The sequence below is a fragment of the Syngnathus typhle genome, linkage group LG1 (assembly GCF_033458585.1).
Source record: "Syngnathus typhle isolate RoL2023-S1 ecotype Sweden linkage group LG1, RoL_Styp_1.0, whole genome shotgun sequence".
NCBI classification, from domain to species: domain Eukaryota; kingdom Metazoa; phylum Chordata; class Actinopteri; order Syngnathiformes; family Syngnathidae; genus Syngnathus; species Syngnathus typhle.
Window position 1 is genome coordinate 3,176,748 of NC_083738.1, and position 27,531 is coordinate 3,204,278.

Below are 27,531 nucleotides of genomic sequence, written 5' to 3' on the forward strand. Positions count from 1 at the left end.
GTAGACGTATATGCCGTAGTGTGTGTGTGTGCTTGCACACAGGGCGTTGTGATGCGAAGTGCAGTGGTGTTGGAGTAGTAGTGCTCGTAGTTAGTGCAAGTTGAAATGCTTCTTCCTGCTTGCTACCTTCTGCTTTCAGCCACTGCCGCCGGCTAGGCCCCTGTTTCCGGGGGCGAAAAGAGGAGCCGAGTGCGTAAGTCTCCTCAACCGGTACATAGTCTCCCCAACGTCAAGACTTCTGCATGCCTCCTCGTGGCCACACATGGTAACTGGGTGCCTCACGGGTCCAGGCTAAATTGCAGGGGATCGATCGGGGGAGCAACAGTGGGCCCCTAGGCGTGACGTACAGGCCCACCGGCGCGTGGATGTCCTGGCGCCCGCTAACCACTGTCCCAGCTATGGGGGAAATAGCACCCCCGCTGCCTTGTGGGTATCGTCTGGAACGAAAAGGTTAAGGGAGCAAACCCCGACAGGAAACCCGGCCTGGACTCCGTTAGGCAGACTCATGCTTTAAAAGAAAAAGGCATTGTTCTGGCAACTCCTGCAGCCAACCTGATGCCAAACGTATCGGTTCACCGTTCCTTTGGGTGACAACAGGAAGGCCGAGAGGGAAGCCCTGATGCCTGGGAAACTCAAGGCTTCCATAAAACTTGCCCAGGCTTCTTGCGCACTGGAGAGGAAACTTCAGCTCCACTAACCAGTGGAGACAAAACACGGGAGGTTAGCAGTTACCGGTTATAAGCCCTTTCATATTGGCGTAGAGTGAGGGTGCCAGGGGCTACCTCCGACGGTGGGAGAGATGTTCGGTCTCATTGGACAGCTACCGCCCGCCCCAAGCTGGGCAGCCCCCAGCCAATACCTGCCTGCTTCATTGGGTGCTTGGAGCTCAGGGATTTATCCTAACAAGTGGGCTGCAAATTCATGCACCAAGCAACAAAAGGAAATTACCGAAGATTCCAGCACTACGCCTGGGGTGCTGGAATGTCAGGACTATGACACCCGGGCTCAGCGACAACCTACAACAAATTAGTGATGTCCGTAAAACTGCAGTTATCAACAACGAACTCCTGAAGCTCAGAATTGACATCTCGACCCTCCAGGAAACACGACTCCATGGATCTGGCTCACTCAAGGAAAAGGACTGTACCTTCTTTTGGCGGGGGAAGCCCCCTGAGGAAACCAGGGAACACGGAGTAGGGTTCGCTGTCAGGTACACACTCCTGGGAGCAGTGGTACCACCCACAGGTGGCTCTGAGAGAATCCTGGTTCTCTGCCTCAATACATCTATTGGGACCTGTCCACCTAGTGAGTGTGTACGCTCCAACACTTAGCTCCCCCCAGGAAATAAAAGAAAGGTTTTATGATGAACTCGAAGCGACTCTTAAAAACATTCCCAGCCGTGAACAGCTCTACCTACTTGGTGACTTTAACGCTAGAGTCGGAGCCGATCGTGACTCCTGGCCATCCTGCTTGGGACACCATGGCATCGGTAAGCTGAATGAAAATGGGCAGAGACTTCTGGAGTTCTGCACATATCACCACCTCTGCATCACCAACACATACTTCCAGACCAAACCCATTCGCAAAGTCTCTTGGAGACATCCACGCTCAGGTCACTGGCACCAGTTAGACCTGATCATAACACGCACTTCTGATCTCGGAGGCATCCTTCAAACACGCAGTCTCCACAGTGCAGTCTGCGACACAGACCACTCTCTTGTGCTCTGTAGAGTCAAGCTACAGGCAAAAAAACCTACACAGATCCAAATCAAAGGGAGCCCCACGCATCGACAGCAGCAAAACAACCGACCCAACCAAAGCTACAGCCTTCCTCTGTGCCTTAGAAGTCTCCCTCCACGGCCCACCCCAGTCCAGCTCCGCTCAGCGGTACTGGGATGGCTTGAGGGATGCCATACACAGCACGGCCCTGTCGGTCTTTGGCAAAAAGCAGGGAAAACCAAATGACTGGTTCAATGCCAATTTAACAACATTGGCACCAATTCTTGAAGAAAAACGCGTCGCACTCACAAATTACAAGCGCACTCCAAACACCAAAATCTACAGACCCTCCGATCTTCTAGGGGGAAACTCCAACAAGCCGCTAGACGTTGTGCCAATGACTATTGGCTACAGCTCTGCAGCAACATTCAAGTAGCTGCTGACACAGGCAACATCAGACTCATGTTCGATGGCATCAAAAAGGCACTTGGACCATCACCCCGCAAAATTGTCCCATTGAAATCAGCTTCGGGAGAAACCATCGCTGAACGCTCTAATCAGCTGGACCGCTGGGTGGAACACTACTCAGAGCTCTATGCCAAGGACAACAGTGTCTCTGATGAAGCCCTCAGGCATGTAGGGCACCTACCTGTTATGGAAGAGCTCGACATGGAAGCAACAACTGAGGAGCTAAGCAAAGCAATTAACAGCCTGCCCAGCGGAAAAGCTCCAGGCACCGATGGGATAACAGCCGAAGTCCTCAAGTGTGGGAAGCCTGCTCTTCTGCATAGACTGCACAAGCTTTTATGCCTGTGCTGGAAAGAAGGCTCTGTCCCACAGGACATGAGAAATGCTAACATCGTCACCTTGTACAAAAACAAGGGAGACAGGAGTGACTGTAACAACTACCGTGGCATCTCCCTACTCAGCATTACCGGTAAGCTCTTTGCTCGAGTTGTACTAAACAGACTCCAAGTCCTCGCAGAGATGCTCTACCCAGAGTCACAGGCAGGGTTCAGAGCAGGAAGATCAACTCTGGACATGATCTTCACCCTGAGACAGCTGCAGGAGAAGTGCAGAGGACAACATAAACCTCTCTACATGGCCTTCGTTGACCTTACCAAGGCTTTTGACCTGGTGAGCAGGAGCGGCCTTTTCCAAATGGTGGAACGGATAGGTTGCCCGCCAAAACTCCTCAGCATCCTCCAGTCCTTCCACACTGACATGAAAGGTACTGTTGAGTACGATGGGTACACTTCTGAGTCCTTTAACATCCGCTGTGGTGTCAAACAGGGATGCGTTTTGGCACCCACTCTGTTTGGGATATTCTTCTCTCTCCTCCTGCGCCAAGCCTTCGGAACATCAACTGAAGGAGTTTACTTACACACCAGGACAGACGGCAAGCTATTCAACCTATCCCGACTGAGAGCAAAAACCAAGGTCAGACCACTCACCATTCGGGACATGTTGTTTGCTGATGATGCAGTATTGGCAACACTCACTAGGGAACACCTGCAGACTCTTCAAGACCGGTTCAGCCAAGCATGTCAGGACTTCAACCTGACCATCAGCCTAAACAAAACCAAGACAATGGGCCAGGGGACTACTGTCCCACCTTCCATCACCATCAACAACTACACACTGGAAGCTGTAAGCAGCTTTATCTATCTTGGGTCTACCATCACCTGCAATTTGTCACTCGATGCCGAGGTCAGCAGCCGGATTGGGAAAGCAGCTTCTACCTTTGGAAAACTGACACCCAGAGTATGGCAGAACAGCAAGCTCACCATCCATACAAAGGTGCAAGTGTACAGGGCCTGTGTCGTCAGTACACTCTTGTATGGCAGCGAAGCCTGGACTCTTTATGCACATCAAGAGAGAAGGCTAAACTCTTTCCATCTGCATTGCCTGAGACGCATACTGGGCATCACCTGGCGGGACAGGATCACAGACAGTGCAGTCCTGGAGAGTGCACAGCTCCCCACTATGCTCTCCCTGCTGAAGCAGCGGCGTCTCCGTTGGCTGGGCCATGTCCGTCGGATGGAAGATGGTCGTATGCCAAAGGACATCTTATATGCAGAGCTAAAATCAGGCAAAAGGCAAGTAGGCCGCCCACTGCTCCGCTACAAGGATGTCTGCAAACAAGACCTCAAATAAGATAATCCTTTATTACTCCCTCAATGGGGAAACTCCTATGTTAGCAGCAGTACACGTAACATATACACACACACACGCATGCGGGGAAGGGGGTAAAAGATTTAAGAAGTAGAAGGTATATATAATTAAAAAAATATGGACAGTGTATACAAAATACACAATACACAATATACAGTGGAGATAAAAAAATATTAGATAAAAAATAGTGCAAAACAAGTGCAAAGAAAGCAGGTAAAAGAGTGTGAGGTAGACAGATATTGCACATAGTGTGATTGCACATATGGTTATTGCACGTTATTGCATGTTATTTTGCCCGTTAGCTACGATGGTCGGCCTGGTTGTACAGTCTGATGGCAGCAGGGAGGAAGGACCTGCGATGCCTCTCGGTGGTGCATCGTGGGTGACGAAGCCGGTCGCTGATGGAGCTCTCCAGGGCTCTGACAGTCTCATGAAGGGGGTGGAAGACATTGTCCATGATGGAGGACAGCTTAGCCACCATCCTCCTCTCCCCCACCACCTCCACCCGGTCCAGACTGCAGCCCAGGACAGCGCCGGCTTTCTTCACCACCTTGTCCAGCCTCTTCCTCTCCGCTGCAGTGATGCCGCTGCTCCAGCAGACCACCCCATAAAAAATGGCGGACGCCACCACAGAGTCATAGAAGGTCCTCAGGAGGCCGTCCCTCACTCCGAAGGACCTCAGTCTGCGCAGCAGGTGGAGTCTGCTTTGGCCCTTCTTGTATAGGGCCTGAGTGTTAACAGTCCAGTCCAGTTTATTGTTCAGGTGAACACCCAGGAACTTGTAAGAGTCCACAATCTCTATGTCCGTTCCCTGGATGTTCACCGGCGAGGGGGGGACTTTGCGCCGGCGGAAGTCCACCACCAGCTCCTTCGTTTTCCCAGAGTTAATCTGGAGGCGGTTCCGCGGTTCAGTTCTCGGTACTCCGTCTCGTCTCCGTTGTTAATGAGACCAACGATGGCGGAGTCATCCGAGAACTTCTGGAGGTGGCAGATTGATGTGTGGTGGGTGAAGTCAGCTGTGTAGATGGTGAAGAGGAGGGGGGCCAGGACGGTCCCCTGTGGAGCTCCTGTGCTGCAGACCACCGTGTCAGACACACGGCCTCCTGTCCTCACAAACTGCGGTCTGTTTGTGAGGAAGTCCAATCCTTCAACATCAACCCAGCCATCTGGGAAGACGTCGCCCAGGATCGTCACAAATGGCAACAGGCTCTCCAAAACGGGCTGCAGACCTACGAAATCACCCTGGCTCAACACCGAGAAACGAAAAGGAAATTGAGGAGGCAGCAAGCCACCATGCCCCCACCGCCACCGGGTCTGGCCCACATCTGTAACATCTGTGGCCGTGTCTGCCTCTCACGGATAGGACTCACCAGCCACAGCAGACGCTGTGCAAAGAACATCTAACCTCCAGACACAAGAAATCTATGGTCTTTCGAGACTGTGATGCCGATGATGATGCCGTAGAACAGTGGTCCCTAACCTTTTTTGCGCCACGTACCGGTTACATGTCAGAAATATTTTCGCGGACCGGCATTTATGTAAATAAATAATACACTTAAATAAATAAATAAATAAATAAATAAATAAATAAATAAATAAATAAATAAATAAATAAATAAAAGTCAAAGTCAAAGTCAAAGTCAAAGTCAAAGTCAAAGTTTGCTTTATTGTCAACATCTTCACATGCCGAGACACACAAAGAGATCGAAATTACGTTTTCCCTATCCCGGTGACAAGACATATTACACGATAGACATACAAGTAAACGACGCAATATAAAAAACAAGAAGGCACAAACAATGAATAATAAGAGTAACAATAAATAATAAATAAATAGATAACACAACGAATAAAAGCCAGTGTGCATACAGCAGACAGTAAGCATAGCGCAAAAGTACAGGACTCTACGCAGAAAGGGGAAGCGAGTTTAGAATCCTAACAGCCTGGAGTATGAAGCTGTTGTTGAGTCTGGTGGTGCGGGAGCGCGGGCTCCTATACCTCTTCCCAGAGGGCAGAAGATCAAACAAAGAGTGAGCGGGGTGACTCACATCACTCACAATCGTGGTCGCCTTGCGGGTGAGATGGGAGATGTAAATGTCTTTCAAGGAGGGGAGTGAAGCACCAATAATCTTACCAGCCGTGTTCACTATGCGCTGCAGAGCCTTCAAGTTGTAGTCAGTGCAGCCGCCACCCTAAACAGCAATACAGCTGAAGAGGACGCTTTCAATGGTGCCACGGTAAAACGTAGTCATGACGGCCGGAGGAGCGCTCGCTCGCCTGAGTTTCAAAGTCAAAGTCAAAGTCAGCTTTATTGTCAATCTCTCCACATGTCACAACACACAAAGAGACCGAAATTACGTTTTTCTCTATCCCACGGTGACGAGACACATAACACGATAGACATACATGTACGCGACACAATATAAAAACAAGAAGGCAGGAAGTACAGGCAGCGCTGGGCCTTCTTCGCCAGTGATGCGGTGTTGGTGGACCAGGAGAGATCCTCACTGATGTGCACCCCCAGGAACCTGGCGCTGCTCACTCTCTCCACCACAGCACCGTCGATGGTCAGCGGCAGGTGTTGGGTGTGACCCTTCCGGAAGTCAACAACAATCTCTTTGGTCTTGTTGACGTTCAGCAGGAGGTTGTTGTCCCTGCACCACGTGGTCAGAAGGTCAACCTCCAGCCTGTATTGAGTCTCGTCTCCCTTGGTGATGAGACCCACCAGAGTCGTGTCGTCAGCAAACTTCACTATACGGTTGTCGCTGTAGGTTGCAGTGCAGTCATGCGTCAGGAGGGTGAAGAGCAGCGGACTGAGCACACAGCCTTGGGGGGCCCCCGTGCTCAGCGTGATGCTGGCGGAGATTTTGTCGCCAACACGTACTACCTGTGGCCTCTGACAGAGGAAGTCCAGTAGCCAGTTGCAGAGGTAGGTACTGAGGCCCAGCGTGTCAAGTTTGCTGATGAGGCGTTGTGGCACAATGGTGTTGAAGGCAGAACTGAAGTCCACAAACAGCAATCTCACATACGAGTCCCTTCTCTCCAGTAGGGTGAGGGCCGAGTGGAGGGCAGAGCAGATGGCATCCTCAGAGGACCGTTTGGCTCGGTACGCAAACTGGAAGGGGTCAATGGTGGGGGGAGAACGGAACGGATGTGCTCCATGGCAAGCCGCTCAAAGCAATTGACACCATATTTGAACAATAGCCTAATTAAAGTTGAGTTAAACACTCATGACTAACACCTCCTCCCTCCTTCCCTTATTTATAGTTTCATTGTGAGGTTCTGCACATTATTCATTCTCCTCACAACCACTTTCAAGCCTTCAAAGCCATCCAAACGGCATGTTTCTCTGTCAAAAAGTAGGCGTTTAATTGCTATGTGAATAGTTGCCATGCAGCCAGAACAGAAATGCTCTCATAGTTATATGTATCATCACATCTCCCACTGGCTTCCACTCGCCTGTCCATTGCATAGATATTTTGAGCAGTGTTTCATCAATTATTTGTTATTATAGATACCGTTTTTTTCCGTGTATAATGCGCAAAATTTAACTAATTTATTGTCCTAAAATGTGAAAGAAAATAATGGTACAACAAAAACAACAACAGGACTGACCGACAAAGACGTGGAACAAAAAGACAGGGTGACATTACCAAAGACAGGAACAGAAACCAAACAGACATTGTTAGGGTGGTGCTCACTCTAACTTGTTTTGCAAGAACCACACAGGAGTCAAGCAAGTCATTTTAAACACCTGCAGGCGGAGAGTCCATTCATAGCTGTGCTTACAGCGATGGTCAAATGGAGGTCTGACTCAGGCCTTTTCAGGCGTACATTTATTGAGAGAAACAGAGTGGGGTTGAAAGTGGGGGTGTGGGAACACAGGATGAGGTGAAGTCGGTCCCCTGCTGATCAAAGCATAGCAGGGGACCTTTTACGACGTTCTGTAAACAAAGCAACTTTGATTGCTTCCTCTGCAGCTAGTCAATAAGTTTAAATGATCTTAGCACTTTGGTCTACTGTTTTTGTTTTGTTAAGACAGGACAAGCTGGTTAAATTATTACAGGTTACATCCCAACATAATCATACGATAAAGATATTCTGTAAACCCTAACATATCCCTCCTGTTTTATCATATGATTATGTCAACCTCAATCAGTCAAACATAAGTAAGAAAATACAATGAAAGCAATAACTTCCAGTGAAGATGAGGTTTTTCCTCAATACTCCAGTCCAAATTTTGTGTGAGTTAAAAACCTGCGGCTAGATGTTATTTTGCAGGAAAAGCCTCACACGGTCCCTCTGCCTTAGGCGACCAGAATGTTATCAATAACAACAGTTCGAGATGAAAATTGCTCGTGATTGTTCAGCCGTTGGGTGCTTGGCACGCCCACTGGTGGAGGGTGAGCACGATTCTCACCCCCTTCGCAGCTCTGCTCCGTCCGGGGAGAACTTGGAAACATCTGCTGCGCGGTCGTTGTCTTCAGTGGCTCAGGGTGGACTACCTGGCCACCAAGGGGGAAGAGGATTATTCTGCCTCTGTTTGTACTGGGGGCGGGGACGCTGTCGATGGCGGATCTGGTTCCTTGCAGGAACCCTTCACTGGGGCGCACTGGGACAGATGATACCACGTATCTCCTTTGCCGGCCAGCTGGACGGCACGTGAGATGCGCTCCACCAATTTATAGGGTCCAGTCGACGCAGGCTGCGTCCCCCTCCTTCTTGGGACCTTCAGCCAGAACGTTGGGGTGATCTGGACCTCGGTCTTTGCTTCCGTATCCGCAGTAGTTTCTTGAGCAAATCCCGATCTGGATCCGCCACCGAAAGAACAGCAGTACGTCCGGAAAACAGCAAAAAACAGCACCTTTTCTGCAACCTTTGCATTAGTCATTTGAGATGTTTCTTCTGCTCCTTTTATCACTGTTTTGGTTGCCCTGGTTACAGAGGTGTTGCTACACCAAAGGGAGGGAAGATTGTGTCTGTAGCAACGTTGATTAGCTAAGGAATGTAGTGTGGTGTGAATTAGCACTTCATTGTCGGCCCGTGACCCCCGCAGAGTTTGTCCATCTGTTCTTCTCCAGTTGTTGGCCGAGTCGTCCGCAAGTGAGATCAGATAACTTCAATTGCCGCTTTCCTGTGGAACAATGCAACTAGACCTTTGCTAGACTTTATCTACTTAGTAAATTAACACGCAATAACAATGAGTGACTTGTCCTAAACACTTGAACAAACATTGAGTAAATATGGGATAACTTGTACGCAACTACTTCAAACTGTGTTTAACACTTAACAAAGAAAAACAGTTCTGATCAACAACAATCTATGAACTAAACCTACAGTTAACTAAAAGGTATAAAGTTTCTTTCAACCAAATAAGAACATTTCGCCGATGCAAATAAGCTCTGCTCATTGTTAGTGAAGGCCTCTTACAGGAACAAAAACACACAGATAACATAAGGACAGGAAGGATACTAGGGGTGTAACGATACATCGATACACATCGACTAATCGATATAATGCTCTACGATTTATTGGCATCGATGCTAAAGGTAAACATCGATTTATATCGCCGTGTTTGACCTCGAACATTAGACGCGACTTTATTTTGAAATCCAGTTCATTGTTGCTTGCTTCCTCTTTCCGGGAGCAGTGCGCCCGGCGTTGTTGTGTTGTGAGCAGAGCACGCACGTGAAAGGGGAGGCGACAACTAGTACGCGGCTCCTGGGCTGGTGCTATGGCTAGTGTCCAAAAAGACGAGGAAATTTGCTCCCCTTTAGGCTTCAAGTCATTCGTTTGGAAGCACTTTGGATTCCAAAGAAAAGATGGCTCAACGGACAAGACACGTGCAGTTTGTAAATCCTGCCATGCGGTGATCAAATATTCAGGGAGCACAAATCTCGCCGCACATTTAAAGAAAAAACACGACATCAAAGTTCAGTGTTAAAGTAAGCAATTTGTATACTACAATACTCTTGTAATTTCCTAAATAAAGAGTTTGCAGTACCTTGTTGATTTTGCGTATGAATTGTTATAAATCAGGATATTGTTCTATATTTTTTATTAAGAAAAAAAAAATCGATCGTAGAGCACTATATCGCGATATATCGTGAATGAATTGCAGGAGGCTTTAAGATATCGGCAAATATCGTATCGTAGTTCTTTATATCGATATTATATCGTATCGTGACAAAACCCGCGATTTACACCCCTAAAGGATACATATGGCTGACAGGGATCAAAAGACATCCCTGTCACTAAAGAGAAAGAACCTAGATAAAAGGAAAGCCATAAACTTGTAAATGACAAGGCTTTACTTAAATTATTCCAACATTTCCCTCCTGTTTATCACATATTTGCTCAATTTTTACATCACCAAAAACAACCACTTCTCTCGATTTTCAGTTGTCGGATCACAAGTATGCGCACAAATATTTCCACCAAAAAGGATAAATGTTGCAACATCATCATTCGGAAACACAGATCTGGGAAAAAGCCTGTAAACTCAAGTGCAAAAATTGCATCATCATCATCGTTATCTTTCATCCTCGTGTTAAGGGATTGCAAGCTTGCAATCACCTTCGTCAGGCTCCCATCAGGGGCGGTGTCATTCTGGATGAAGGTGCAGCATTGTTCCCTGAACATTGCGCAGACCCTTTCTTTCCCAGACAACAACATAACAAGAGCATTGCGGTTCTGGATTGACATTAGGGAAGGCTTGGCTAGCTGTTCGTGCACTGCCTCAAGTCCCGCTTGTGTCCGTTTGCCCAATTTCTGCATGTTGCAATGGATGTAATTCATCCTGTCAACGTTCTTGTTCATCGTCCACCAGCAGCAAATGGAGGGCTCCCATCCCGCTGCAATTTGGTCAATTAATTCTTATTAATCAGGAACTCCTCTGGGGTCTCTAATTGCATCAATTTCAGTCAGATCATCGCCGCCTCTCAAATTTAAAGATATTGTGTTTTTGTTTTTTCCAGCTTTTTCCCAGGACTTGGCATGTCGGTACATATACTGTCAGGTTTATTTCGCTGACTGAATAAGTGAATAGAAGAGCAACAGCAAACAAACCACAAGTGAGACAGAATATTAAGTCTTTTCTCGCGAGGAGTGCAGTACAGATAGCTTGAGACAATCTCTACACACACTAAAAATCTGTAGGCACTCCCGCTCTTTTTAGTTGGATTTGCCCTACCCACAGTGTGAGACACGAGCCACCAAGGGGAGGAGGAAGGCATGTGGGCTTTGTCTCGTAAGCAAAAAACTACTAGGTCTTTACATACTGATAAGAACATCTGGGAAGAGGAGTTTGAGTGGACTGGATACAAAAGAAAAAACCTTTGACCTCTAGTTAAAACATAGCAAGGGAAGTTTTACAACATTGTGTAGGATGCAACAAGCTAAGTTATTTATTACTGGTTATATACATTCCAACCTAATCCTACGATAAAGATAGTTAGGAAAACCCTGACTTTAATGGTCACTTGGAGGTTCATCTGGGGTGCAGGACAGCAATGATGCATGTTGTCTAACAAAGTGGTCTTTGTTAAACTGTCCTTCTGTGGTACATCATAAAAACAGCAAGGCCAAACAGCAAGCATATATTGCAGTAATATTGCAGTAAGGCATTGATTAGAGAACGCATGATAACATATATATATAAATTTTTCTAACAATCCCCTTCTGTTTATCATAAGTTCTCAGAGACCATCTTATCACCTAAAAGCGGCCATTTCAAAAAGATCTTCAGCCGTAGGATCACAATTCATGAGAACAAATTTAAACCCGGGAGGAGATCGAACCTTAATAATCAATGTCAGAGTCGGGAAACAAATCGGACAGGTTTATCACAGGAGCTTCACAGATGGGGCCGTCGCCAGAGCGACAACCCTCGTCCGTCGCAAAGTCTTCCCCTTGGAGCAACGGAAAAGTCTCAGCTGCTGGAGAGATAGCAGTTGTAATTAACCTGTTAATTAGAGACCGTAGACACGGAATACAACAACATCCACACAAGGTCAAAACAGCAGAAAAAACGGCAAGGGAGACTAGGACCGAGGAAACCAGGGTACGGTACTGTCCGAACACGTTTAGCCAGTCGTTCCAAACCTCCGTGTTCACTCCACTGTGTTCCTTCATTTTCTCATTCAAGGTCGTCAGGCCCTCAAGGGCCTGGGATAGGCTTCCATCAGCTGCAGTACCATTTGGAATAAATGTGCAGCATTGCTCACCAAACATGGCGCAGACACCACCCTCTTTTGAGAGTAGCATGTCAAGGGCCATTCGGTTCTGGAAAGCCATGAGGGAAGTAGCGGCCAGTTGGGAGTGGACCGCCCTGAAACCTGCCTCGGTCCAATTTCCAAGCCTCTGCACGTTGTAATGGATGTAGTTGATCCTGTCGACATTTTTGTTAAGAGTACACCACCAACACAGGGTGGATTCAAAACCAGCTATCTGATTCACCAGCTTACACTTATCCGGCACTCCTCCGGGAACACCAATTGCATCAATTTCGGTCAGATCATCGTCGGCTGTCAAATTCAAAGATATTTTGGTTTTTACCAACTTTTTTTTCTTTTCTTTTTTCAGATCTTGGGATGTTGATACATATACAATTTAGCTTGACTACATTCTCTGAAAGCAATGGCTTCTTTTTTCTTTCTTCAATGGATATTACTATATAGAATGCTCTGTCACACATCTTACAATCCAATCGACGTGATTGATCAATGGTGACGGTAGAACATAAAGCAATGGTCGCAAACCCATACACATGACATATTCAATTGTCTTTACAGCTTGTTTTGCCATTAGCAATCAATTGTTTCGTTTAGCAGTTTATTCTTATACTAGTTACCTGAAACAAATTATCCACATTCACTTTACATATATTCATCCCATTCGTTAACATCTACAGCGGTTGTTGACAAAGTATACATATAAACATCATACTCTCATGCCAGTCCAGATCTGACACAGCAGATCATCCTGCAAAGGTCAAATTGATCTTTTAAATTGCTATAATGCAGCATAATTAAAACATTTTTTTTGAGTGATCAGTATAAATTGTTCACTCATCTCTCCCCTACTCATTATGACTTAGTTCCCACAAATACCATATTGCTGAAGTTAACAAAGTGGCAACAAAGATAGCCACCTTACATGCAATAACGTCATTGTTCCATTTTCTTGTTCCCGGCATTTCTCTAAGTAAGGCTCCCTTTGGGTCACTTTTTCCCGATTGAACGTTACCTCAAAAGAAATTACCCTTTTGTAATTTGCAAGGACTACCTCAACTGACCTTTCTGCTATTTTAATGGCAGTTGATGTAATTATCAATATTCAATGTGGCCCTTCCCCCTTGGAAGAACACCAGCGTTTTGTTTTCAATGCTCTTAATGAGAACGTGCTTTGTTCTTTTTGCCTTTAAAATATTAATTATAAGTATAAAATGTAAATGCCAAATTTGAATCATCCTCAGTTTCCCACTTGGTTTTAAAACATGGTAATCTATATTGTCGCCCAAACAATTTTTCATACGGGGTTAAACCCACAGTACTTGTAATAATTATGTACAGTTTGACCAGGTCTAAACATTTTGTCCATGATCTTCCATTTTTCCCATGCACATTTTCACACTTTATACCAGTTCTGTCACGAGAATTAATTTTCAAAATCCCATATCTCGGTATTATTATTATTATTATTTTTTTTTTTTTTTACATAAGGTTTTTGCCACTGTTAAGGCATTCAGTGTTTTTGTTTAAACCAAATCAAACCATTTTGAGAATGCATCTATTATGACCAGGCATTATAAACCTGTGGATTGTGTTTAGCACATGTTAAACAAGCTCTACAATTTTTTTTATTTTTTTTTATTTTTTTATTTATTTTTTTGAAAATGTTTTGAATATGAATCAAATCCGTATGTTGTATAAAGCTGACTGACCTGCCCCACTATCCCTCCTCTTGAGCCATGTGACACGCACTATGGCTCAATATTGCTGCCAATTGGTATAGGTTCTTTGGTAGGATAGGTCTGTCTTCTGGTCATTTATAGATGCCATTCTCTACTCTTGCCCCTCTCTTTGTCCATGATTGAATTTCAATCTATGGACTTTGTCGCTGCACATCTTTAAAAATGTTTCAGTCATTCAATCCGCTTCTTGTGTGTATAAAATTTGAAGCGTCTTTTGCACTGCAGCTATGCGATTCCGTCTGCAAGCTTGTTACCTCTTGACAGCTTATCAGTCTCGTGCGTGCCTTGCACACGTGCACATAGCTATTTGTCGTGGCAATTGGACTGCTTCCACAACTAGCTTAGTTGTAGTTTCTTGTAGTTTCTTTTCAATCAGTTTCTCATCGTTTATCACAAGAATCTTAGTAATTTGAACAAAAGTCAAAAAGTATGTTTTATTTTACTCAATTGTACGATTTAGAGAATCCATATGTAGTAAAGCGTTGTATTACTACATATGATTTCATCTTCATTTAATTTTGACATACCTTTCAAAATGCTTCTCAGTGTCCCAGTGCACACATGGTTTGCGTGTGTAACTGGTTGTCTCAACCCGTGTTCCACATCCTAATCTTTCCTCCCCCCAGGTGTCAAACCAATCAAGATAAAGATAAAAACTAACAAAATAACCGCCAGTAAATTAATATAATAGACAATTGTTGTTGTTTCTTAACTTTAACTAACTCAATCACTCTCTTATTCCCAAATGTAAAAACTTGTGTAGACTTGACACAACCAATCGACTATTTCTTCTAAATTTAGCTTTGTAATGTTATTTAATAATTTTGCTTCATCCAATTCCAGAAAGCAAGTTCTTTCCATTTTTCAAATTTTGTTTCATCAGGGCTAGGCATTAATGCAGTGTGGACCAGTTTCTGCCCACAAAGAAAATTGCTTGCCTTTCTTTTCTTCTTTTTTTCACAAAATTGCTCTTTTTTGCGGTGCAAATCATATAGACTACAATCTAGCAAATTCTTTTGTGCACCTACATTAGCCAATTTTAACACATAACACTGACAGCACACAGACAACACAAAAACTTACAGCAGAGACACAGCTCACAAACAATACAAACAAACAACGCTGCGCAAACGTCATCCTCTGTTTTGACGTTTTGGTTATACTTTTGTTTTCTCATCAGTGCCTTTTATCCTTCATGCAAATATTGTCACATCTTCCTTAAGCATCACCCTGCTTCAAATATTCAAACATTCTCTGAGAAACTCACACTTCCCCTGTTTCGCCTGCAGCCACAGCACCCCTCGTGCGAGAGATGGGGGCGCAGCATCAATGTTGATTGGTCACAGGCTGGCCATTTCCTGCAACAACCATGATGCCGGCCCACCGCCCACACGAGCATAGCAAAGGCCCACGCGGACAGCCCCGCCCCGCGACAACGCGCGAGCGCAGGCACGCTTATCAGTTTCACCTTCTCAAAGGGCAGGCCAACTTTGCCGTTGCCCCCTTCATCATGCTCACCTTCAACATCTTTCAGTCTTCTACACAACATTTGCTGTCTCATTCTCGTCCTATCAAGCCACCATTCTAGTCACTGTCTGCCACACACGTCTTATTTTCTCTACTGCCACACACTGCTCATCTTAGTTTCTCCAACCAACTTAAACACATCATCGTCCACTTCTCAATTTCCCTATTATTGCTCAACAGCCTCCAGAACATTCTCCATTACTGATTTCTTCCATAGGACACACATCTCACTCGCACTCATACACACACCCATTCATGAGGATCCTCTGCGCGCACACGCACACACACACCAGCACAAAAGGATGACGCACAACATATAGGAACACATAGAAGCACTAAGAACACCTTTTTGCTCGTCATCTGATGACAGCACAAAATGTCAAAATGAGGATGCTTTCTCAGAACAGGAGTCAACGTGAACTCCACTAACAAATGACAGGACCTGGTTCATGTTTTGTTTAAAAAACTTAGTAGAAGGACTGTAAAAGGAGTCAGGCCCAACTTGAGTCCAATCAGAAGCCGCCAGTGCATCTCTGGCCATAAATCCCAAACTCTGCCATGTGGCCGTAAAAGGCCGAAACAATGAGATGTGGAGCGGAGTGGGAGACATGAGCAATTTCTGCACCTCAGAGGGAGGTGCCCTATGACAACACAGGCACGGCTTTCACCATCATGCAGGAGGAAAAATGTCTTCAAGGAGGCAGGCGTAACAGCCTCAAGCATGTTCTCGTAGTTGTGATCAGGACCAGGCGTGTTTTTATGCCACATGGTTACGTGCAGGTTGGTTGGGTCCATCGCCTGTTCAGGGCAGCGCAACAGGGTGCCTGCCTGGGCTAAAAGAGGGGTTCCAAACTGCACAACTTCTGCATCAGTCAAATCCAATGAATAGAAATAATAGCAATTAAACTGGCCAAAAATCTGTAATTGATGTCGCCTTTTGACAACGATTTTGTCATTAATGGGCACAAGGGAAAGACTAAGTGCAGTGAGAGCATCTCTTCCTAGCAAATAAACAGGGCAATTGGGCATCAGCAAAATGGGAATGCAACAACTTCCCCCTTCTGGGTCCCGTATCCAGACTGGACGAGACTGGGGTACTGGAGTTGTCACACCATTTGCTGCTCTCACCCAGAAAGTCTTTCCTCCTTCTCGCACATCAGCAGGTATGTCGCGACATGTGGTCACACACGCGCCTGAGTCACACAAAAACGTTATGGGAGTCCCATTTACCATCAAAGTTATCAAAGGTTTCTCTACATTGTTCATCAACAAGTCCTGAATGTTCAAATCTACATAAGCAGGGGGAGCTGTCGCCAGGACAGTCTTTTCAATTTTCTGTTGACCATCGGTTAGTCATAAAGGAGGATCAGCCTGACCCTTATGGGGATTTGGACAGTATTTTGCTATATGGCCCTCTTTGCCACATGACCAACAAAGAGGAGGTCGGGAGTCATATCGCTTTGACTGACCCTGGGCGGGCTGGCCGTTTGGGTCATAATCGAGCGCACCACGATTATACCCTCCTCTGCCTCTGCCACGGAAATTCTCACGACCGCGCCCTCTCTGGCGTGGTTCGAAGGTTCTGTTTTGATAAAACACCTCAGATGAATCATCATTTGCAAAAAAGATGGCGGCCACTTTCCCTTTTTCTTTTCCCTTTTTTTAAATTGACAACCTTTTCAGCGTGTATAGCATGATCAATAAATTGTCGCAATGTAGAGGTTGGGAAAGTAATCATGTGTTTAGCAACCTAGTTTTGGATTGCTGGTCGTGAATTTGCATGTAGAGCATTTTTGAGTTGTTGGTTATAGACATCAGTTCCAGGCTCCAAACCACTATTGGCTTTGAACACCTCCAATCTGTGTCTATAATCTTCAAACAACTCATCCTCTTTTTGTTTGGTTCGGCCAATATCTGTATAATTTGCTCTACGTTGAAATTTTATTTTGATCCTACCTAATAGTTGGTCAATTTGAGTTTTCAATGGCACCCCATTATATTCTAATGGACGGCCTTGGTCATCAAAAGGATTCCACCCGCCCTTGACACTGGCCCAATCTTTGGTCAAGGTTGCCATAAAAACCTGCTGCACCTCATCACCTCTCAAGTTATAGGAAGGAATGAGTTGAATTATTTCGGTGCAGTATTGTTCAACGTCTTCAGAAGGTAATGCCATTCCTTCTGTAGCTGACTTTACATCAGCTTGTGTCCATGTTCTGTATACTAAAATTGTGGGTCCCCCGTCATCATGAGGATTTGCTACTTGAATCATTGGGTAAGCGTCAGTTACTTCCGCTCCCGTGTAGCCTGGGCCGCAGCTTGCCGCGGGGGCCGAGGGAGAGGGAGCTTCTGACTTCACGCGACTTCGCGTCACCATGGCATGAGCAGAATCACTATATTTTGGAGGATCATCTGCGCTTGACAATTTGGGGTACAAAGTCGGAAAGGATGGTTCGCTTTGGCGTCCCACAACGCCTTTCTTTGTAATTTGATCATCCTTTTCATCTTTATCTATCACACCCTCAGCTACGGCCCTCAAGCGAGGCCGCGCTGATGTCGTTTCATCATCTTCCTGCCTATGCAACAACAAGCTCTCTTTGGATTTTTCTTCACTCCCCTTATTCTTTTTTTTCTTTCAATTGTCCACATTTTCTTTTCTCAGCTTCCAATTCCCATTGTACTATTAAATGATACCCGTCTTTATTCTTTTTATTCGCGCCACACTTGGCTTTAATTGATTGCTTTAGGTCGTTTAATGATTTTGAGCTCAGCTGGCCATCAAAGTTGTAATTGGTTATCCATTTGTCAAGATATTTTACATTTTCTGGGTCGACCCATTTCATTAATTTCCAATCCTTGCATTTTAGTTCATGTCGGGGTAGGGACTTTCGCTTACTAAGTCAAAGTCAAAGTCAAAGTCAGCTTTATTGTCAATCTCTCCACATGTCACAACACACAAAGAGACCGAAATTACGTTTTTCTCTATCCCACGGTGACGAGACACATAACACGATAGACATACATGTACGCGACACAATACTATTTAAGTTTCCCATGGTTTATTTTTCTAAATTTAGGAGTTGGTAGTTTGAACAGTGTCCTAAAACCAACTTTATTCACAGGACAGTGGTTAAAAATTCAATCTGTGGTAAGTCTCCTTTCACTTCCCCCGAAAGAGTTGATGTCTCTACACCCACACAAAGCCACCGTTTACAATCTTGTGTGTTTATATAGAGGAGCGCTCAAATGAGATCATTCTCAGTCAAACCGTTCACAAGCATACCACGCGCGTTTTTTTTTAAGAACAGAGGAGTCTGCCCCTCCTGCTGCGGAATTTAACTAACATAAAACGTTAGGGGGCTCCACATCCGCCCCTGCAGAATTTAACTGTTTCTAGTTGTACTTGATAGGGTCTAGAATTCTCAAGGTTTTTTTGTTTTGTTTTTTTTAATAACAGAGGAGTCCGCCCCTCCTGCTGCAGAATTTAACTAGCTTGAAAGCTAGGGGGCTCCACATCCGCCCCTGCGGAATTTAACTGTTTCTATTTAGTAGAATTAATATTCCTACTCACGGTCTGCTGATTCTCTTCCTCGGAAGATCTCGTCAACCCTCCCGGTGTCCAGCCGGACTGATCGAGACAGTCCCGTCAAAGGGCTTTTGTTTACCTCGGCCGAGGATTTTCGCCTGTGTCGAAGAGCCCGCTGGAACCGTTCAGGGCGTGTTGAGATCCCGGAACGAGCCCCCAATTTCTGTCAGGTTTATTTCGCTGACTGAATAAGTGAATAGAAGAGCAACAGCAAACAAACCACAAGTGAGACAGAATATTAAGTCTTTTCTCGCGAGGAGTGCAGTACAGATAGCTTGAGACAATCTCTACACACACTAAAAATCTGTAGGCACTCCCACTCTTTTTATTTGGATTTGCCCTACCCACAGTGTGAGACACGAGCCACCAAGGGGAGGAGGAAGGCATGTGGGCTTTGTCTCGTAAGCAAACAACCACTAGGTGTTTACATACTGATAAGAACATCTGGGAAGAGGAGTTTGAGTGGACTGGATACAAAAGAAAAAACCTTTGACCTCTAGTTAAAACATAGCAAGGGAAGTTTTACGACATTGTGTAGGATGCAACAAGCTAAGTTATTTATTACTGGTTATATACATTCCAACCTAATCCTACGATAAAGATAGTTAGGAAAACCCTGACTTTAATGGTCACTTGGAGGTTCATCTGGGGTGCAGGACAGCAATGAGGCATGTTGTCTAACAAAGTGGTCTTTGTTAGAAAGGAACTGTCCTTCTGTGGTACATCATATAAACAGCAAGGCCAAACAGCAAGCATATATTGCAGTAATATTGCAGTAAGGCATTGATTAGAGAACGCATGATAACATATATATATACATTTTTCTAACATATACAATTTTGGTTGACTACATTCTCTAAAAGCAATGGTTTTTTTGGGGGGGGGTTTCAACGGATATTATATAGAACACTCTGTCGCACATTTCACAATCAGTAGACGTGACAGATTTCACACAATCTTTTATCAATGCCAACGGTACAACATAAAGAATCGGTCGTAAACCCATACACATGACATTCATTATTTTTCCTGTCTATGCAGCTTGTTTTTCCATTAGCAATCAATTGTTTATTTTACTAGTTACTCTTATAGTCACCTAAAACAAACTATCTACATTCATTTTAGAGATAGTGATTCCATCCTTTAACATCTACAGCAGTTGTTGACAAGGTATTATTTCTTTACATAACGTTTTTGCCACTGTTAAGGCAGTCAGTGTTTATTTTGAAGCCAATTCAATCCATTTTTAGAATGCATCTATTATGACCAGGCATTATAACCCTATGGATTGTGTTTAGCACATGTTAAACAAGCTTTACTTTTTTTTTTTTTTATAAACGTTTTGAATATGAATCAAATTCACATGTTGTATAAAGCTGACTGAACTGCCCTTCCATCCCCCCTGTTGAGCCAGGTGTCAACGGCACGTGACAACACCATGGCTCAATACAGCTGCCCATTTGTATCGTTTCCATTCCTTCCTCAACGTGACAACCCAATCTACCAATCGAAGAAAAAAAAAAAATCAACAAAATAACTGCTGGTAAAGTAATATAATAGTTAACTGTTGTAGTTTCTTAACTTTAACTAACTCAGTCGCTCTCTTATTCTCAGATTTTAAATTTAGCTTTGAAACGTCGTTATTTCATAATTGTTCATCATTCAATTCCAGAAAGCAAGTTCTTTCCATCTCTCAAATTTTGTTTAACCAAGGCTAGGCATTAAAGGAGCGTGGACCAGTTTCTGCCCATAAACAAATTGCTTGCTTTTTTATTTTTCCTTCCTATCTTTACAAAATCGTTTTTGTTTTGCGGTGCAAATCAGATAGACTACAGATAAATAAATTCTTTAGTGCACCTATATTAGCCAATTTCATCCTTTTAACACATAACACAACACACAGACAACACAAAAACAGCAGAGACAAAGTTCACAAACAATACCAACAAACAACGCTGCGCAAACGCCATCCTCTTTTTTGACGTTTTGGTTGTACTTTTTCTTTTTTTTTTCTTTCCTCAGTGCCTTTTATCCTTCGTGCAACTATTGTCACACCTTCCCTAGGCATCACCCTGCTTCAATATCACTTGCCACCACGCACTCAGCACACCCCTGGAGTGGGTACGACCACAGCAAGGGAAGCAAGAGGGGGGGGGGCGGCATTTTCATACTGATTTATCCCAGCCTGGCCAGTACTGGGACAATCAATGCCGTCGTCCCCCACCCGCGCCAACCCAGCAAACAGTTACCCGCAGAGTCCAGAGCCCCACACCCACATCAGTCTCCCCCACAATCAAATTACAATATCAATCACCACAGGAGCCGGTTCCTACACCCTTTTCACACCACAATACCACACTCCCCCCTCCACAGTCCAGTCTCAGTGGAGACAATGGAAGGCAGGAAGGGACAGGTGAGACACCGAAGGAGCAAGCCTCTGCAGCCCTCCCACAAACGAATTACAACAAACAACAAAAGCCCAAATCACTTATGTCTGTTTGGGAGGATCACAACAGCCAAACGTTACAAATGACAAACCACAAGACGCAGGTCTTGGAACCACATTGACGACCGCCAAACGCAAATGCCGAGTCAAGGACTGTTCTTCGTCTGTTCCTTGCAACTCTTGTCAAAAGCAACCTTTATTTTTCCTTTGTTTGTATTTGTTTCTTTTTTTTTTTTCCTTCCTAGAGACTAACTTACTCAAAATCATTCTTCCTTCAAAGTCGCTCAACTACTTGTCCATAGCAGTCTCCAACAACTTCAACCATTCAACCTGTATTTTCCCTTCAGTCGGGCATTCAGTCATCAATGCCCGTTTGCAATCCACACACAGTCTCCAAAAAGGAGTCTTTCCATCACATTGGTCCCAATTCATCCAAGCTCTCCACACAACATTCATATACCATTTCCAACTCAAGGTTCCTGATAGAACAATCCACCAATCCCAAAAAAACTCAACACACAAAAAAACTGCTTGCAAATTAATCAGAATTTTCTCCTTGTTTTCAAATTCAAAGAACTCAATCTCTCAGATTTAGCTTGCATATAGAAGTTTGTATAATCTTACAACACAACCGAACAATAATTTCCATTAAGTGTAGCATACAATGTCTTTGTATTAGCATGAGCGGTCAAAAAGGGGGGGGGGGGGAAAGCTTGACATGTTGAAAATTTGGCTTTTCCTCTGCCCCTTCCTCCACCCTTTGATTGGTACTGTTTTGCACGACAACACTCTTTTGACCAGTGTCCACGTTTCCCACGGTTCCAACAGTTGTCAGAACCTGATGGGGGTTTTGAATTATATGGAGGCCTGCGACCTTGTTGGCCTCTACCTCTTCCTCTGGCCCGCTGGGACCCATGGAAGAAGACTGTTGAATCTTCATCTAGGTCATCATCATCATCGTTGCCTAGATGAAATACATCAGAACTTTTGCCTCTTTTGATCACCTTTTCAGCATGTCTGGCCCATTGGATAGTTGTTGTCACACTTGCAACATCTACTTCCACCAAATGTTTCCTCACCCAGTTGCCGATTTCAGGGCGGAAATTTGTAAGGAGCGCATTTTTAAGCTGTTGCTGATAAGCCCTCTCAGCTGCATCACCGAATGGGATGCCACTATGCACCCTGAATTCTTTTTCAAATCTTAATCGAAAATCATCAGTATCTTCCCCAGGCTTCTGTTTAATTCCTGCCAAATGACCATAATTTGCTCGTCTTCGAAATATAGTTCTCACTCTTTGCACAAGATCATTCCATTGTGCTGCATACTCCCCTACCAATTGATTTCCCTCAACGGGATAGGGAAAGGGCCCTTGATTATTTCTACCTGTATAATGACCTCTAACCTTTGCCCAATCCTTCCCCAAAGAAGACATTGCAGCTTCTCCTGCCTCATGCCCATTCAGTCTATAGGAATGTATGATTCCAGCCATGTCTTCTGCCCATTTATCTGGGTCTTCAGCAACAGGGGTAACCCCTTCAACTGCTTTTCTTGCCTCTTCCAAAGTCCATGGCCGAAAAACATACGTATGTGGAGGTTGGCCTTCCCCTACAATAGGGTTTGGCACCTGTATCATTGGGCACACATCAACATTGTCCAAATTTTGGGATAATCTAGCAGCAGTGGTCAGACTTCTCGTTTGTACAGGACTTCTAGTAATGTGACCCTGACTTTTTTTTCTGTTATATGGGGGAGGGTGCAGGTCTGTTAAACCTGGATACAAGTTTTGCATACAAGCGGAAGATCCCTCTTGCTCCGCTTGAGCTGCATTTCCAGCTGCGCCTGGAGCCGTGGCCAGGACAGTGCGCCTGCATTTGTTCCAAGGGTGTTTTTATTCCTCTTCAACGTCTCTCCCATACAGAGCCGCCTTTTTCACATGTCCGCACGTCACTTTAAGACCATACCAAAGACTATAAAAATGAGACCCATTGCCTCCCTGCGTGTGTGACGATCATTGGGACTTTAAAAATAAAATAAAAATGGGTGCGTATTATACATGGGTACAGGCTTTTTTCCAGCATCAACATGCCATTTTTAGGGTGCATATTATACATGGGGGCGCATTATACATGGGAAAAAACGGTATTTGTTGAATTGAAGTCATTGCTGAATCAGAAAACATAAATGAACCAGGCATGTGTATATATAGTCTCGGATAAAAATTTTTTTTTTACAGTGTCAGTCTTGCATTTCATTTCAATAATGTGCTTTTTATTATGTCCATAAATTATTCTTATTGCATTTAAAGGAAATTATACAATTGTATCTGGAGTGCTGGAATCAAAGAGTGGCAGGCTGGAAAAGCCTTTTCTTTTAGATTAAAGATTAAAACAATACTGTGTACCCCAATAAGATTTAATGAAAGTATGGTTACAAATTTATCAAGGCAAAAGCCCCAGCTTCGAGATATGAATTAACATTCCTATGCAGTAGGATTGTATGATCATGTTAGATTAATTCATTTTAACCCCTAAATATTTTAGATTGAAATTTTCATATGAGCTTTTTATTAGATCTAAGCAGTGGCTTGCCTTCCCAATGCAGTATGGGCTTTTCTGCTCTAAGATGCATAATAAATGTGTCTTTCATGTTAATGAGCAAATAATGAAATCCCTCAATGGCAGATGTGAGAAGAGCAGTCCTTTAATGAAAGCTTTAACATTGCGTATTTGATTCATTTCATATATTCTACTGATATTCTGTTAAATGTATTATTGAAAAGAGCAACTTGAAAGTGAAACACTATTAAGGGAGTTGTTTTGAATGGCTAATCGGCATTGATAGCTTTGCTGAATGCTCTCTTAAAAGGTTGATGCTAGATTCTTAGTCTCTAAAATGTTTTTTTCATTTTATAGCCTTGACTGCTATTAGTCGCCATTTTTCCAATTAATTTAATTAAGTTTCAATCAGAACCTGAAAATATACACAGATATGAAATCATACAGTAAATATGAAATTTAAATCCGAACAAGGTGCAACCTACAATTCATCCATCCATCCATTTTCTGTACCGCTTAGTCCCCACTGGGGTCGCGGGCGTGCTGGAGCCTATCCCAGCCGTCATCGGGCAGTAGGCGGGGGACACCCTGAACCGGTTGCCAGCCAATCGCAGGGCACACAGAGACAAACAACCATTTGCACTCGCACTCACACCTAGGGACAATTTGGAGTGTTCAATCGGCCTACCAAACATGTTTTGGGGATGTGGGAGGAAACCGGAGTGCCCGGAGAAAACCCACGCGGGCCCGGGGAGAACATGCAAACTCCACACAGGGAAGGCCGGAGGTGGAATCGAACCCGCACCCTCCTAACTGTGAGGCGGACGTGCTACCCAAGTGCGCCACCGAGCCGCCTCCTACAATTCATATATATACTAAATATTGTACATGCATTGAGCATGTCTTTAGATAGATTGCTATTTTTCTTTTATGCTTTGACAATTCAGTTTTAGAAAAATCACGTTAGAGGTTTTGTTTGTTTTTTTTAACAAAAATATGAGCCACTAAGATTTAGTTCATGAAATAAAAGTCAAAACATACATTATTATATATGCACATACAGTACTATGTATATTTAGACTATGTCTCCTGATTTCTTACAATTATTTCCCACTTTTTTCCCCCCTCCCAGCTATGAGGCTCTGCACTGAGGAATGTCGCGTACTAGGACATTCAGATCAGTGCTGGATGCCCCCACATGCGTCCCCAGCATCATCCTCCTCTGACTACCGAAGCAATCTCTACATTCCAGGGGAGGAAGTCTGCCAATCCACTGACCAGTCCCTGGACAAGACTCTTCAACCGTGCATCGAAAATGGATCTGGCCGGAACCAAAGCTTCTCTACATTTGGAAAACATCCGCGCAGAGAGAGCACTGGGGAAGAGGAAGTTGAAGATGATGGTGGGGATGAGACCAGAGATGAAGACCTTGGTGGAACTTCTTCGTTCCTTTTGGAAATGAGCAGTGTTTTCCAGCGCCTGCTTCCCCAGGGTTTAGATTCATTTATCCAAGTGAATGAGAACCAGAAGGAGACTAGCCTCAGTGGTATTGGCGTACCAATGACTGGGTCTTTAGATCGGAGGAGGAGTCATCTTCCAAGCAAGGCCAACCCCTCTGTCCACCAACAGAATGTGGCAGCCTGGGCTGCCAATACTCATTTCCAGAATCCAGGAAGTGGCATTAGTTCATCTGGTCACCATCAGGAAGGCAGCTACCACACTCTGAAACCCAGCACCAAGCTCAGCAGTCAGAGCAACATTCACAATAACTCACAGGCACTGAAAAACAGCCTGCAGGATAGCAACAACCTCAAATCACACAGCTGCGCCTTGCTCACAGCAAGAGTCAGCCCCACTATGATGCAACATTCTCAGGCTCCTGTGCCAATAACGGTGGCCCTTCCTGGCCCATCATCCAAGTGGCTTCCTGCTATGGAGGAAATTCCAGAAAACTATGAAGAGGACGATTTTGAGACTTTACTGAGCCACCTACACGGAAAACGCACTGACAGCCGCCAGGAGCTTGTGGATGCCAGTGAGTTGGTGGCTGAGATCAATAAACTTCTCCAGGATGTCCGACAGAGCTAGACTCCTGTTTATTATTTATATCTATGTAGTTACCACGTAGTTACTCCTTCCGACTAAAAATTGGCGGAGAGTGGTTGACAAATGAAAAGAGTGTAAAATGACAAGAGATGTGTAATTGTCAAGTAACATTTCTAATGTAGTTATTGCTATTTTAATGCTAATTATCCCCCCCAAAAGATTAAACGTTGGATGGTACACAATGTACATTATCCGGCTGTATTTATCTTTGTATTTCAAAAATACATTTTTAACTTATATTTATATTAAAAATGTAAATACATTCAACCAAAGGTCTATTTTTATATATTGAATGCATGTTGAGTCCAAAACATTGAATCAAGACTAATCTGTGATCGACATTCTGCCTATTTAAGTTGTTTTTGTATTGCAATTATTTTTTATTATCATTACTATTATTATTATTATTATTATGTACAATAAGATGTTATTTGACTTGTCATTGTATAGTCTGTGGAAAGAAACATCATAAATAAAATGCAAGACTGTGTCACGCGCCAGTGTCATTCAGCCACGCCTCCCACTCACCAGGATCACTGTCATTGGGAGCACTATATTAGCGCGGCCAGCGTGACAATCCTTGTCAGCTTGTCTCGTGATGTCTCCGTGCACACCAGTCCTTGGAAGATTGACTCCCCGTTTCTGTATGATTCAATCCTGTTCCTGTCTGTCCATTGCTACCTTGTCAGTCCGCAGTTGCTCTCCTTGGAGATCACCCGTCCGCCACGTCCAGTCCTCGTCAGCGCGAAGTCCAGCCGCCAGCTCCTTCCCCTGGCTTGCCATCCGGCTATCCACACCCGACGAGCGCAGCCTCGCCGTGTGCCGCTTCACCCCTCCACCATTTCCCTTTCCCTCTACAATGAAGTCTGCTTCACCTTGCATTTGGCTGTACTGTCCGATCTCTCACAGTAACTTGATACGCTGCCTTCCGTTTTTATTCTAATTTCTTATAATGTTACTGCTAATGATTGGGCGTCCATGTGGAGTGTGTACAGTACAAATGCTTATACCGTTTTTTTCCGTGTATAGTGCGCGAAATTTAACTAATTTATTGTCCTAAAATCTGGGGTGCGTATTATACATGGGTACAAAAAAAAAAAAATTAATTATTTTTTTTTAAATTTTTTTTTTTTTTTAAAGAAAGTCATGGTACAACAAAACCAACAACAGGACTGACCGACAAAGTCGTGGAACAAAAAGACAGGGTGACAGTACCAAAGACAGGAACAGAATGACAGTAACACATGCAATGATCTAACGGTGAGCGAGGGGCAGACAGGACTTAAATACAAAACACGTTACATCGATTGAGGTGACACAGGAAGAGAGGGGCGACGCGAACAGAAACTATGGCAACCTAGACACATAGCAAAACTGGGGACGAGACATGACAAATCTCCCCCCGAAATAAAACTCACCTTTCTTCTTGTTTGTTGTCAATCG

At 44.3% G+C, this 27,531-nt stretch overlaps 1 protein-coding gene and 1 long non-coding RNA gene across 10 annotated transcripts in view; both read left to right on the forward strand.

Annotated features, from left to right (window-relative positions):
• The window catches only part of LOC133163184 (uncharacterized), a 268,250-nt gene that overhangs the window by 34,159 nt on the left and 206,560 nt on the right, over positions 1–27,531 (forward strand). The window lies entirely within an intron of this gene.
• Positions 1–27,531, forward strand: part of LOC133163127 (protocadherin-18-like) — a 59,497-nt gene that overhangs the window by 12,291 nt on the left and 19,675 nt on the right. For 3 of the 9 annotated variants that reach the window (XM_061292739.1, XM_061292732.1, XM_061292806.1), the window contains one exon: positions 25,115–26,578. The exons of 2 other annotated variants lie outside the window; for them this stretch is intronic. In XM_061292739.1, coding sequence (XP_061148723.1) covers positions 25,115–26,070 — 956 coding nt within the window. In that variant the 3' untranslated portion in view covers positions 26,071–26,578. Of the gene's footprint in view, positions 1–139; positions 1,932–15,156; positions 15,305–25,114; positions 26,579–27,531 lie in introns of those variants that run through there. 4 more of the 9 variants (XR_009716323.1, XM_061292776.1, XM_061292766.1 and 1 more) reach the window with 4 other exon arrangements.